Raw genomic sequence first — 13,433 nt, forward strand, 5'->3', positions numbered from 1 at the left:
TGCCAGCTGACGGCCGAGCACGAGACTGGACTTAGCTAATTAACAGGATGCCTCTCCCTCCTTTCCCTTCCTCTTTGCTGGGCTCATGGTTTCCAGTGCTGGGTTAGTGTAGGTTACAGAGACCAGGATTTAGCCCATCGGATGCGGGAGCAGGCGCTGGTCTGGGCACGCTGCTCCATCACACGGGCCAGAGGAGAAGCATGCTGTGGGCAAGCCTGTGACAGCCCGGGCTTCACCTCAGCTGGAAACTGTCCCCCGCAGAGCAAATATAAACAGGAGTAATAAATAAAAGAGGCCACAATGTCAGGGTGATTGCTGGGGAGTAATCAGCCTTCAGGCTCTGGGCACAAATACGGCTTGCTTTGAATTCAAATGACTCCATAGTTCCTAGCATCCCACTTTTTTTGCCTAATATCTATCGTTCCCCTCTGATACTTCAACCTACAAAAGTCAAATTTATGCCTTTTCTAAATAGACCCAGCTCACACCGGTTTGAACTTGGTCCTGAGACACAAGTCAGTGCAAACTTCGATAACGTCCTGACGGTGCTCCACCTCCCGCTTCTCAGGAAAACTGTCCTTTTCCATTTGGGTGTTGAGAGGTTTCTGAAAACCAAGCAGTGGTGGTGCCATCATTTCCATGTCTTAAAAAACCTTCTTATAAAGGGATATAAAGATTTGCAAAGCCAATCAAATCTGATTTATAAAGTAAAATCAGAAATACCTGGAGAATTACCTCATCTTTGTCTGGGCTCCTCAGTGTATTTCCTAGCACGGATTAACTAATAATGTTATGCCATATAGCTTAAACATGAATGTCCTTCCCTTTTTTTGGGGGGTTGCTTTCCTCTGAGGTTTCCACAATGTGTTTCACATCTACTGTGAGTAACATTCTTGGACTTCTGCCCTGGATTAATCAAACATAAATCATTGCCCCATGCAGAAAGAAAGTTTTGCCAAAAATTGTGGTGGTCCAGAGAAGAAAAGAGGGTGGGGTTTTTCCCTCTGTGAACTTTTAACTAATTTTATTCCTTTTTTTTTTTGGTGGGAAATTTTGTGCATTGAAAAATTCACTGACAAGGCCCTGATCATCTTGTTTTTTTAGTGATTAATACGAAAAACGAAATCCCTAGCTGCTCAGGAGAATTCTCAATTACTTTTATGGTGGTGAGCCCTGCCAAACTTGCAGGCTTTGTGTTCAGCTTATCAGTAACTCAGCATTGCTTCTATTGCAGAGTTCCCTGAAGAGAAGAGGCAGCAGAGAAATACACAAAGAAAAAAAGGCATTTACCCAGGTATGGTTTTCAAGAACGTGCAACTTGGAGCAAAAGTACATGATAAAACTCCAAATTTCTTTTTACGGGTGTTGACAGGGCCATCAGGCACATTAACTAGAGTGCAATTAGGTCTTAATCTACTGAGACCTCCCAGAGATAATGTAGAAGCAATTTAGGACACAAGTGTGATCTCTAAACCGTGCAGCTTCCTGGGCTCGTGCTTGTATCCATAGATTCAGGCTGCAGGTTTTCTACAAGAAGAGAAAATCACCTTGCCTCACAAAGTAATTGGATCGCAGCTTAGGGACTAACTAAATTTATACATGGTGCCAAAGATTTTGTGCTAATGAGCATCTTGGCAGGGAATGTGGTTGACACACTGCAACGACACCTCGCGAGCTCTCATGTCGTGGCCCCGGGTTTGATCTCTCTCTGGTGTCGGGGCGGGCAGCATGTGGACTTGCGCTCCCCCAGGCTGAGATAGAACAGAGCCTAAGCTACCCACTCAGTCTCCCTTTGGACACCAGTTTTATTGAAATCCCGTAGGCTGATCCTTCTCGGGGAAGCAGTCTGCCCAGTTTCCTCTGCTTTTTGTGCTGACTGTAGGAGTTAAAGCTTTTCCCAGCACCCATACAGTTACTGTTTATAGCTGGAGAGATGGGGATAGTGTTTCACCTCCCTGCGAAAGGAGCCAAGAGCGACATCGTGCCTTCATTAGAGAAAGGTTGCACCTCCCCTGCTGCCCCCTCAGCAGGCTCAGTGTACGCAACCGAGACCCTAGAGGTCTCCTCTGAGTCCATGGAGTCTTAAAATCCATTGATTTGTAATAATAACTGTAATAAATCATTACAATGTCTTGCACTTGAGTGGGTAGGGCAGGCAGCTGAGTGGGTAGGGTGGGCAGACAGGGGGCTCGTGGTGGCCAGGGGCTGCAGCCTGCTTTCCCAGGACACAGCAGACCAAGCGTCCCTGCCAAGCCAATAAAAGCACGGCTTAATCAGACCTTAAAATGGGGCACTGGGCTGTCTGCCTGCAGCGCCTGCTACGGAGAATTATTTAAGTCGTCAGTCAGGTCAGAGAGTTTGTTTTTCTGCAAGTCTGTAAAATACATGGATGAAATATATATATATATATATATATATATATATATATATATATATACACACACACACACATATATATGCCCACACACATGCAGATTACAGATGAAGCTACATGAAGGCAGGGTTGTGTCCACCAGAGTTTGTGGGCAGCACTGTTCTTCCTTTCCTCATTCCTGGAAATAAGGAGTGGTGCAGAGGGAATGGATTCCTTATGCTTGCTTCCTCCGCCCCAACACAGGCATTAACAGCAACTTTAGTTTGCCTTGGAAAGCCTTAAAAAGGTCTTCACAAAATTATCCGAGTAACCCTGGGTCAGCTCTGCGCCAGTCACAACGTGGGGAAGTGATCCTGGAAACCACCCGGGGAAAAAAACCCTTTACACTGTACACACGCATCGTAACTCAGGCAAGCAAAGGATTTGGGCTTGAAAATGAAAACCATTGCGACAGCGCTTTGCCAGGTGGCCATTCAGTTTTCTTCAGCAATTCTTTAGGGTAGGAAAGACTGAGAAACAATCTTATATATTGACATGGCCCAGCCTATAGGTGCATGCCCTAGCTATCTCCCAACTCTAGGGTGCTATCCAGAGCTGTCTGCAAACCCGGGTATCCCTTCAGAGGTATGTGCTGGTTGAGACCAGAGGGCACCACAGCAAGTCCCCAACCTGGTCAAACAGCCGCCGGGTGCTGTGGCATGGCCCAAAGGGGTTAGTACAGACACAGCCCGGGAGGTTCAAAACACTGCTCTTCAGGGACAGCAGCCCTGAATACCTAAAATAAGTTCAAATATCCATCGCATGTTTTGTGAAAAGCAACCACAAACTTAGATTCTGTGCATCCGCATGCTTACAGATATGTATAGCATATGGCAAGACTGGTGTTTTTACTCACTGGGAGCTCATCATGAAAATTAGCTGGAACATCGCACCCACTGCAGGGCACACTGAGTAAATAATACCTGTGAAATTGATTGTCTTGAAGTCATGTAAAAGCAGAATTCATAGCAGCGCTTACCCGCCTCTAGCAGTATTGAAGAAAAAAAGTTTTTGTTCAGCAGAATTGCAAAACGGAGCTTCTTGGAAAATACCAGGCACCAGGCAAAACACAAAGAAAAGTGGTTCTCCAGCGCAAGGTAGGAGTGCTGGCACTCAGCCAGATGCTTGGGTGCTGGTCGTACTGCCCTGTCGTCAGACTTGCAACCCCAAAACCGCTTACCCATCTTCTGCCTGGCAGTTCCCTTGAGCCGGTGGTGGTGGTCGAGGAGATGGCGTTGGACTCTATCTATCTTTGTGTCTTCTTGCCAGAAAAGAAATATCATATTTGGGGATTTTTGATCAGCTCTTCATTCTCATCACATCATTTACATTGCATAATGAATTTAAGTTCATTTCTTTCTTTTACATTTCATTTCTTTATCTCCACCTTCTACATTTGTCTAAATTAGACTGCAGACTCTGTAGGGAGGGATCTGGGTTTTTTCTTTCTGCTTTTTTTTCCATTAACATCCCTCTGAAGTGCCATGCAGAGCTGTGATGCTATTGCATGCAAATAATCACTATCAGTAATCATTAGTTCCCATTTATCCTTAATGATCTCTTAAAGTCCATGACTAGCACCATGACTGACGGAACATTTTTGCACTCTCGTTCCTTCTTTTCTTTCTATACAGTCTGCCCTACGTACACAGGAAGGCATCCACATATACTGGATGTGAAATAGTGTCAGGCTGTGCCATAGCCTAGCTTTCAGCCCCTGGGATTCGAGCCTCTTGTTCCGCCAAAATGGTGGAAAGACTGTATTCTCCTTTTTTCCCCCCCTTTCTTTTCATTCATGCTTTAACTAATAATGAACTATTCTTAATTTTGGTGATTTGGCCTCTCCTTAGTTTGCCTTATATGTCAAAACTCTACTTGCCTGTGTGGGTGTCTCACCCTCTTGCTGTTTCTACTCGGTTTCAACTGATCAAGAAACCACTGATATTTCTGTACACAAAGTTTCAGAGGGACAGATGCATGAAGGTTGGAGTCCTACCCTTCTGGCATGCTTAGATCTGGCTGATAAATCTCTCCTGACCATTCTTTTCCTTTGGAAAAAAGCTGTCCGGGGAATGGGATTTTCAGTAGTCATGTTCCCTGGCAGAGAAGCGGGGAAGATCTACAGCTTTCTCACCTTTCCAGATGGGATCCATATTTAGTAGGCGAGATTAACATCCATCAGCTCTGTTGTTTTTTATGAGGCTTGTGTTTGTTTAATGAAAAAAATCTTGTTTGTTTCAGCTCTTGCGAAAACCAAAACCTACAAATGTGATCCTTTTTTTTCGTAGACAAAGCCTAGCAATAAAGTAATGCCGTTATAAGAAGTTAATGGTGGGTTTGTCCTGCTATAACAACGCGCTAACTCCGCAGACGCGTTGAGTCGTGCAGTGATGCCAAGCAAAAACACTGGGGCCCTGACCCCAAACCCATCGAAGCCTTTCCCTTTTCTTCCAAAGCTTCAAAATGCTGAGTGCCTTGTCCCGAGTGCAACTCGGTGACTGTTACTTCTCTTGCTTGAAAGGCAGTGGGTGTCAGGCTGGAGCCCGCTCTGCCCCCGGGGAGGAGCTGGCCCCTCATGCTCCCAGCCGGGGGAGAGGGGTGCGGGCAGGCTGGCCCTTCCCCACCGGCATGGGTCCGGCTGCCTGCAGCCAGGGAGGTGCGAGGCACCAGCTAGTGCCACTGATGGCTGGGCTCTCGCAGCCAAAGGTAGGCAAGAAGCACGGGGAAAAATGCTGCCTTACAAAGACAGAATAAGGAAGATGTCAGATGCGATTATTTCCTAGCTATTAACAGATAAATAAATAAACTGGAGTGATCACCCCACCTGTGAGCTCTGAAGCGCAGCACTGGTCTGGATGTAACCTTCCTTGTGATCTTTCTGTTTCCCTAAAAGTAAAGCCTACAGCTGCAGGGGTAAACTGATTCTCGATGAGAGGAAAAACAAAGGTAATGTCTTGCGCAGCCCTGACCAAAGATGACACTTTAATCATACAGCTTATCCAGCCAGAGCAACCAAAATTCAGAGTGACTCCAGTGGAGGCTGCCTGGAGTTTTGCCAGGTTTAAATCTGATACTTAATTTGCAGTTTTGAGTTATAAAGAGAAAAGCAATTTGCAAATCTATGTGTGAAAAAGAGGTGTGGGTATGTGAGGAGATGATAGAGAGGAAAGAAAGCCAATCTTCTAGAGGCTCTGCTTCTAATCAATTATATGCACCTCAATTGTATTCATAGAAAACTCACATTTCTGGTGCCAGAAACACAATGACCAGGGTTTTAGTCAGTCAACTGATCAACTGATTGCAGTTGTGTTTGACTCCTGGTTGTCACTGAAAACCCCATATTAACAGAAACTTTGGCTATGTTTTACCTCTATCATGTTATTAACATTTAAGATCACTTTTTTACTATTTAATATTTTAAAGCTCCAAGCTGCACCAAGTGGAATCGGTAAGAAAGCTGACTGAGTTCAGAAGTATACAACCAATTACTTTTGTGGCTGTTCCGGTATTAATAGCTGAAATTAAGACATAATTAGTATATATCTAAATAGAATGGGGCAAAATTAATCTGGGTAACATAAAAGACACCATTACCAATGTGCAAGGATGTGTGCTTTAGAAATTAAATCGTTTCCTCAGATTGCTGAGCCATAATTAGTTTTGTAAATCTTTTTATTTTTTTAATAGCCTGATCTGGGTGAACAATTAAAGTCAGTCATGTTTTCTTCTGGATTTGGTTGCCATTGTTAGGAATTATAACAAAATGGTGCTTGTGAAAGATAACAGTGCTCCGGAGACCGAAATGAAGTTTCCATAGATAATTGCACATATGTCCACATGGCCTACCAACAATGATGAAATCTGCTGTCTCAAGAGATCATCTTTCAAAGCCTGCCTTCCATTATATTGCTAATGCTGATAAATGTGTCTCTTATGAGGCCAAGTGCCTGTATCTCCATGACAATTCATGAAAGTGATTCACGCAAAGAAATTGTTCATCGGCTTAGAATTTACTTAACCTTGTCTCTTATTTCAGCACAATACGCACTGGAGTTTTCATCTGAGTTGAGATGCAGTGCTTTAAAATGCCCAACACACACAGAAAAAAATCCTACTCTCATTTAATACCCTGGTGCTTCCTGAAAAACACAGGTTTTCACGTGGGACAGATTTGGATGTAACTACGGTTTAATGAATTTTTCTTTCCTTTTTCACATGTTTTCACCAATCTCCCATGTGAACAGTTGTCCATACCAGAAAGAGGGATCACAATCCGGTCCATCCTAATAATAACAGCAGCTGAGACAACAGTAGCGCTTCCTATTCAGAAAGCGAGTTAGGCACTCCGGCTAGCTCACAGCATTTAGAGATCCAGTAGTTAAAGTCTTCACTTTGCAAGGCACCCAGGCATCTTAGCACACTTTTTTTGTGCTTTCTAGCTGAAGAAGCCCGGGATTTGGGATTACAATGAGCAAATTCATCTGAGTAGTCTTTGTTTCGTGATGCTAAAAGGGAGCAAATGTATCATTAAACATAAATGGAACAGAAAGTGCCAACAAATCACAGCACCTTTTCATTTGAGTCATTCTCATTTTCCACAAAATTTGCTCAGTATTTGAGAAAAACTAAGCATTGTGCTGGCACTCTTGCATCACTGAACACTTGCACTGGCACACTGATTTTTTTTTTCCCCTCTGACTCTGGTCAAGCTGCTTTGCCAATTTAACCAGGACCAAGCCATGAAATGTGTCAGCCGTGTGGTTTGCGCAGCTCTGTCTGTGTATTGTTTGCATACCTAACAGATACAGCTCAGAAGGTGGGGAGGTGGAGATTTTGGAAGGTGAGCAACTGATTTTGCTTCTAATATAAGCTTTGGGGGGGTGATTATTCTTGGCAGGAGGACAGCGCTGATTTGAAGTGCCAGCTCCAGTTTGCCAAAGAGGAAGCAGCGCTAATGCGTAAGAAGATGGCCAAACTGGGGAGGGAGAAGGATGAACTGGAGCAGGAGCTCCAGAAGTACAAGTCCATCTATGGAGACGTGGACAGTCCCCTGCCTACTGGGGAGGCAGGGGGCCCACCCAGCACCAGGGAGGCTGAGCTGAAGCTTCGTTTGAAGCTGGTGGAGGAGGAAGCCAACATACTGGGCAGAAAAATAGTGGAACTGGAGGTGGAGAACAGGGGGATTAAAGCTGAGATGGAGGATATGAGGTGCCAGTACGAAAAAGAGTGTCTCAGCAGGGACCACATTTCAAGCATTCCTACCTCGCCCTACGGCGACTCTGTGGAGTCGGCCACAGAGCTGCGCCGGCACCTGCAGTTCGTGGAAGAGGAAGCAGAACTGCTGAGGCGGTCGATCTCTGAAATCGAGGATCACAACAAGCAGCTAACGAACGAGCTGAACAAATTCAAGTTTGAGCCAGGCCAGGAGCCGGGCTGGTTGGACGACGCGGCGTCCAAGTGTGGCGGCACTTTGCAAGAGGAGCTGAAGTCAGCCAGGTTGCAAATCAACGAGCTGAGCGGGAAAGTGATGAAGCTCCAGTATGAGAACAGGGTTCTGATGTCCAATGTCCAGCGTTATGATCTTGCCTCTCACCTGGGCCTGCGCACTTCCAGCCCCAGGGACAGTGATGCTGACAGCGATGCTGGAAAGAAGGAGAGTGACAGTGAAGAGGGTCGCCCACCCCAGCCAAAGAGAGAGGGTCCCATCGGGGGCGAGAGCGACTCTGAAGAAGTTTATGAGAAGACGTCGGGTTTTGGGAGCGGGAAGCCATCGGAAGTCAGTGACCTGTGCTCCGTCGAGCTCATGAGAGTGAAAGAAGACACCGAGTCTTTAATTAATATCAAACGCGAGGCTGAGCGGCTCGAAAGGACTGTGGACCGCCTTATCACTGATACGGACAGCTTGATTTATGACGCAAAGGTGCACGTAACCAGCAGCCCATCCACAGAGCAGGATTTCAAAAGTGGTGAGGAAAGGGGAGAAGATAAGCATGAACCGGAGCTTCTGGACACCATCAACTCCAGGATGAAAGCTTTCCGGAAGGAGCTGCAGACCTTCCTGGAGAAGGTTGATCACATTGGGGAGGGCCTTAAGGAGCAGCTGGAGGACCTCTCCCCTCTTCCCCATCTCACAGAGTCTTCCAGTTTTCTATCCACAATGACGTCCATGTCTCGAGACTCTCCCATTGGTAACCTGGGAAAGGAGTTAATCACCGACTTCCAGGTAGGTCGGCCCCTTGTTTCCCTTCTTTCTGTTTATTGTTTCTCTTTCTTGCTGGCATCGCTACCCTAGAGCTAATTTTCCTCTCAGCTGCTTTGTTATGATTTCAGACCCGTGATGTATTGAAGCGTGTAATGTTAAACAAACACTTTATAGGTTTTTTTCTTTTGTTGGTTTGCACAACTCCTTTGATTCAGAGGCGGTTCCTCGTGGCAAAAAGGCTAATCCACTGGTGCTATAGAGATCTGTCTTCTTTTTGTCTGTAACAGCAGTGTTTCCCTGTGAAAGAGGAGATTAATTTAAAAAAAATAAAATTCTGATGAATGTAAATTAGCAGCCTTGCTAAGAAATGTGAGGAGGTCTTTATTATGCTCTCTCGTAAAAGGGTCAGGCGTGTTCTCAAAAGCCTTGCCAAAAGAACCCAACCAAACGCGGTTTTCTAAGTGATGTGTTTTGAAAAGCCTGCTTACAGCTCACTCCCCTAACCGAGCAGCGAGTGAGAAGCTCTGTAGCCAGCGAAGGACTGCCTTGCCTAAAGCGTTGCCCATGGGCGCATGCCTAAACTGCCACAACTGCCACACTGGATATGGCTTTTCTGCACAGCACAAGTAAGGAAGGAAGAGCCTTGTGTCCCGTATCCTTCATGACTTGTATGCTTGCTGTTGGTTTGACTCATGCATCCTCATTGCATGCGCCTCATAACCAGTGTTTGCATTCTTTTTTCCTCTCTTTCTCTTTTTTGCTTTTCAGATGTTTCAGCCCATCATTTTGCTCATCCTCATTTTGGTTTTGTTCTCTTCACTTTCTTATGCCACTGTATTTAAGTTGGTTTTTCTGTTCACGCTTTTCTTTGTCTTGTAGTATTTCAGTCGTCTACCTTACCCATTTTTGTTTTCTTTATTCCCTCCTGTCCTTTTGTTTTTTTGTTATAAACCGCCCATGCACCTAACAGTCCAAACTGAGGGATCAGATGGAGTGGCAGCTCAAACAAGATCGTGGAGAGGAGCGAGAGATTCACCACCAGCGAGCCACCACCGACCCACACCGCAGAGCTGATGGAGACATTAAACTCTACAGGCCAGGAGACAAGGGCTGTTTCAGTCTAGAGGTCAGCAAAACAGCCCATCTTACTCACTGCCTCCTGCTGCCTTAGCCAGGAGATGAGTAACAGAAGCCAGGGGTTGGGGGAGTAAATTGGACCAAACACAGCACCCCTGTTGTGAAACTTGTGGTTGACCTCTTTTCCCCCTTGCAGTTTCAGAGAAGCAAATTGGTCCTGACTTTGGACTCATCACCCTACTCCCAGTAGCTTCGCTAAGTGGGAAAATACGGCTCAGGGAGCCACTACAATTGAGTATCGTAACGAAAGATCTCTGGAAGAGGTTGTAATCCCTGATGTGAGATCATGCTTCCAGGTTTCACCTTGTTGGATATTTTAAATCTGGAAAGCCTACAGATAGAGACTGCTTTGCGTTTTGCCTGGCAGTAGTCTGCACAGGAGAGGGTTTGATGCTGGTGTGCATGGTGATTCTCAACAGGGAACACAGCACCCTGCAGCTTCCAAAAAAACATTATTTAAAGCAGAATTCTCCATTGTTCAGGTTGTGGAATACTTTTCCATTCGTCAAAAACATTGATCAGTTTTTATTTAAATCTTCATCCATGCAGAGGCCATATCAGCCTCAGTAAACATCTCCTTAGCTGCTTTCTCATGAACATAGCTTGTCCAACACTACAGCTGGTCCTGAAGAAAACAATTTCTAATCTGTCTCCGCAAAGGCGAGCTGGAGCATTGAAAAACTTTTCTGCTGGCCACTGGGAAGCCAAATCTACCTTGAAACTGTGCTGGTTAGAGTAGCTTCTAGTGAGGGATGAGATTTAATATGTTTTTAATTCTAAAGACACATGCAGAGGCCTTAGCATATCTGAAACCCCTAATTGAGTCTGGCAGAAGGAGAATGCTGGCTGGAACAGCTGGGTTTGTGAGTAAGCGATAACAAGCACTAGAAAGCAGGGGTAGGAAGAAAAAGCTTCAGGGCAGCTGGTAGCCAAGCAGCACGATGCTGTATTGAATATCAAAGGGAGAGTGGCCCTTCATCTTAACACAGGTAATTCTTTGCTGGTTTTGTTTTGTTTGTTTTAAACTATCCTGACAGTGCAGAGTTTTGGTCGTATTAGAATAATTAATTTGTTCAGCAGCTTCTCTTCCAACGTTTCACTTTTACCAGTGATAATAAATCTCAGGAAGGACATCTGATAAACCCAGGACACTGTAAGTCTCTCACTGAAAGGTAAAGTTTTCTTCCTCAGCAGTGAAATGGGATGATGAGGTAGAGAAACCTTGCCATTCAGCCTGGATCCTTTTGCAATTGTATTGGTCAATAGTTATGGTAGATTAGGTCAGAAAATCACCACAGCAAATGTTTACAATATTTTGGTTTAAATTTTGTCATTTTTATTAATTCCCTCTTACCTTAGATCAGCCTCATTATTATATCAAGTCCTGTATATGCGAACCCTCTATTAAGATTAGGAATTTGGGTTATTTTGGCACAACATCTTTTTTTTCCACTCCCAGGATGGGATGACGTGTAAACCGTGTACAGCAAACTGTGTTTAAACAGAGGATGGATAGTTTTCACACCATAGCCTGACAAGGAAAAAGCCAGTAATTATAATGAAAGGTAGAGAATATCCAGCTGAGGTCCAGATGTGCTCAGAAGGTGAGCAAGGCTGGGGCTTAAATGGCCCAACGTGAGAAAATGTTGAAGACTAAGGTGTTTGTTTCGGTCAGGTTTACTCAAGCAACAAAGAATATTGCACTGCTTTACACTGAAACTGTTCAGTGGGTGGACAGCCAATTGAAATCTTATAATCTGTAATAGTCGAGCCCAAGTGAAGCAGAAGATTCCTTCAAATAATTTTGTATGGTATCATTTTTAGTCTTTTCTTTTTTAATTTCATACACTGCACTAGCAAAAACTACCATTTTTTTTATGCCAGATGAATGAGCAGGAAAAAATATTATTCAGATACCGAAGGGGCTTTTATATTACCACAGATATTTCAGATGGAGACTCAAACCTTTCAGTGCCCACAGCAGAGATGGCTATACGTAAGTCGTTATCTGCTTTAACTTATGAAGTGAAAAATATATGCACTGGCCAGTGGATAACATTGATCGATGATCTTCTTACTATGTATGGACTTTCAGCATGAGAAGAACACATTTCATATCAGTGAGGCAAATGTTTTCTTTTTAAGCAAGCAAAGCCATTTTTCTAAATTCATTTTTTCCAAACTGAATTTTAAATGAAAATTTTCCCAAGCAATGCTGAGCAGCTTCCATTTAGCCATTTCTCCTATTTTTAAAAATGAGCATCGTGGGAGCCTAATTGTTTGATTAAATACAATAAATGCAGACTGACTTGTGCTTGAAACTACCCCGTAGCCTAACTGTAAACATCTGCCTTTGTTTGGGCTTTGCATTGCAGTTGTTAGTGCAACAGTGTTATTAGAATGTATTTGCATGTTAAAGAAGCGGGTTAGAGTCACAGTCCAAGGGAAATTATATCTTGAAATTGCCTTAAGAGCAGGGCTTTGTTTTCTTGCTGAAACAAGCCATTCAGCTGCTGTTGCGGAGGTTGGAGCCCACTGGGGTGGATGTTCGATCCATTATTCATGATTTTAGCAGAGCTGGGTTATGGTGGGAGGGGGAAATAATTCTTTACCATCCAAAGAAAAAGCAAGTGATCAAGTGAGAATTGCCCTGACTAAAAGACAGGGAGGAACTAAGAAAGGTAACACAATGCTTCATGGAGCAAACGCCCGGCACAAATCAAAGGATTACTATGGCAACAAATGGGAACCAGTGGGAAAAATGGTAAATAATTTTTTGTCTGGTGAATTTTACCCTTTTTGCCAATGGAATATCCATAAACAAAGGGCAGCTTCCTTAAGCAGTCTCCTCCTGTTTATTCAGAAACAAGAAGACATTCTGGAGAAGAAAAATTTCACTCTTTCAAATGACCAGATATAGTTTGTTGCAGTATTTGATACCCGATGCTCTAAAATGGAGCTGTATCTCCTAGTTCTGATTGTTCCTTCAGAGGGTATCAGTTCTGCCCTTACCTGAGTAAGTAGATATCGCCAAAGGCAAAAGCACTCATCTTTGCATTTCAGATTTGGATTGTTTTCATACATGGCTTTTAAGGACTTACACATTTGTTTCTGTGTAGAAAAATGCCACAAAATCTCCGACATTCTCAGGTTATGGAAAAAGAACCACTGGAGTGAATTAACTTAAAACGAACAAGTTGTCACCAGAGAATTGAAAAGCAGACAGGCTAGAGAGGTGAGAGGATGTCTTAAAAAGCAAGTCTTCCACAAGGTCTAGTAATAAAGTAGGAAGAGCTCACACTGAAGAATAATTTCTTCTAGGTCATTCTTAATCTGTTTATCCATTTTCCTTACTTATCATGCCCATAAGATATATAAAACATCTTTATTACTCTAAGTTAATACCTGGGTTAAGTGTGGACCAACCAGATACAGTGATGTGCAAGTTAGGTAAGTCACTTTACCACCTGCTTTAAATCAAAACTTCTGTATGGATCCATTTTAGACACATGAGAAGAATTTTGGTCTATATTTTGAATGTTATATTTTTAGCTGGTTTTGGAGTGTCTGTGCTCCTTCTGTGCCATTTTCATAATTCCATGTGAGAGCTTTTCGGCTGGATGGCTTTTGCAGCAGCTCCCAGCCATGTGCTGAAAATTTTTACAACCTTTTCTCTTGCCC

General features: G+C 43.9%; 1 protein-coding gene across 5 annotated transcripts in view; it reads left to right on the forward strand.

Annotated features, from left to right (window-relative positions):
• The window catches only part of MTCL1 (microtubule crosslinking factor 1), a 110,567-nt gene that overhangs the window by 56,290 nt on the left and 40,844 nt on the right, over window positions 1-13,433 (forward strand). For 2 of the 5 annotated variants that reach the window (XM_072852728.1, XM_072852729.1), the window contains exons 4-7: window positions 1,235-1,294; window positions 3,433-3,510; window positions 7,311-8,636; window positions 9,586-9,741. In XM_072852728.1, coding sequence (XP_072708829.1) covers window positions 1,235-1,294; window positions 3,433-3,510; window positions 7,311-8,636; window positions 9,586-9,741 — 1,620 coding nt within the window. The remainder of the gene's footprint in view (window positions 1-1,234; window positions 1,295-3,432; window positions 3,511-7,310; window positions 8,637-9,585; window positions 9,742-13,433) is intronic. The other 3 variants (XM_072852731.1, XM_072852732.1, XM_072852730.1) reach the window with 2 other exon arrangements.

The sequence above is a fragment of the Ciconia boyciana genome, chromosome 2 (genome assembly GCF_034638445.1).
Source record: "Ciconia boyciana chromosome 2, ASM3463844v1, whole genome shotgun sequence".
Taxonomy (NCBI): Eukaryota; Metazoa; Chordata; class Aves; order Ciconiiformes; family Ciconiidae; genus Ciconia; species Ciconia boyciana.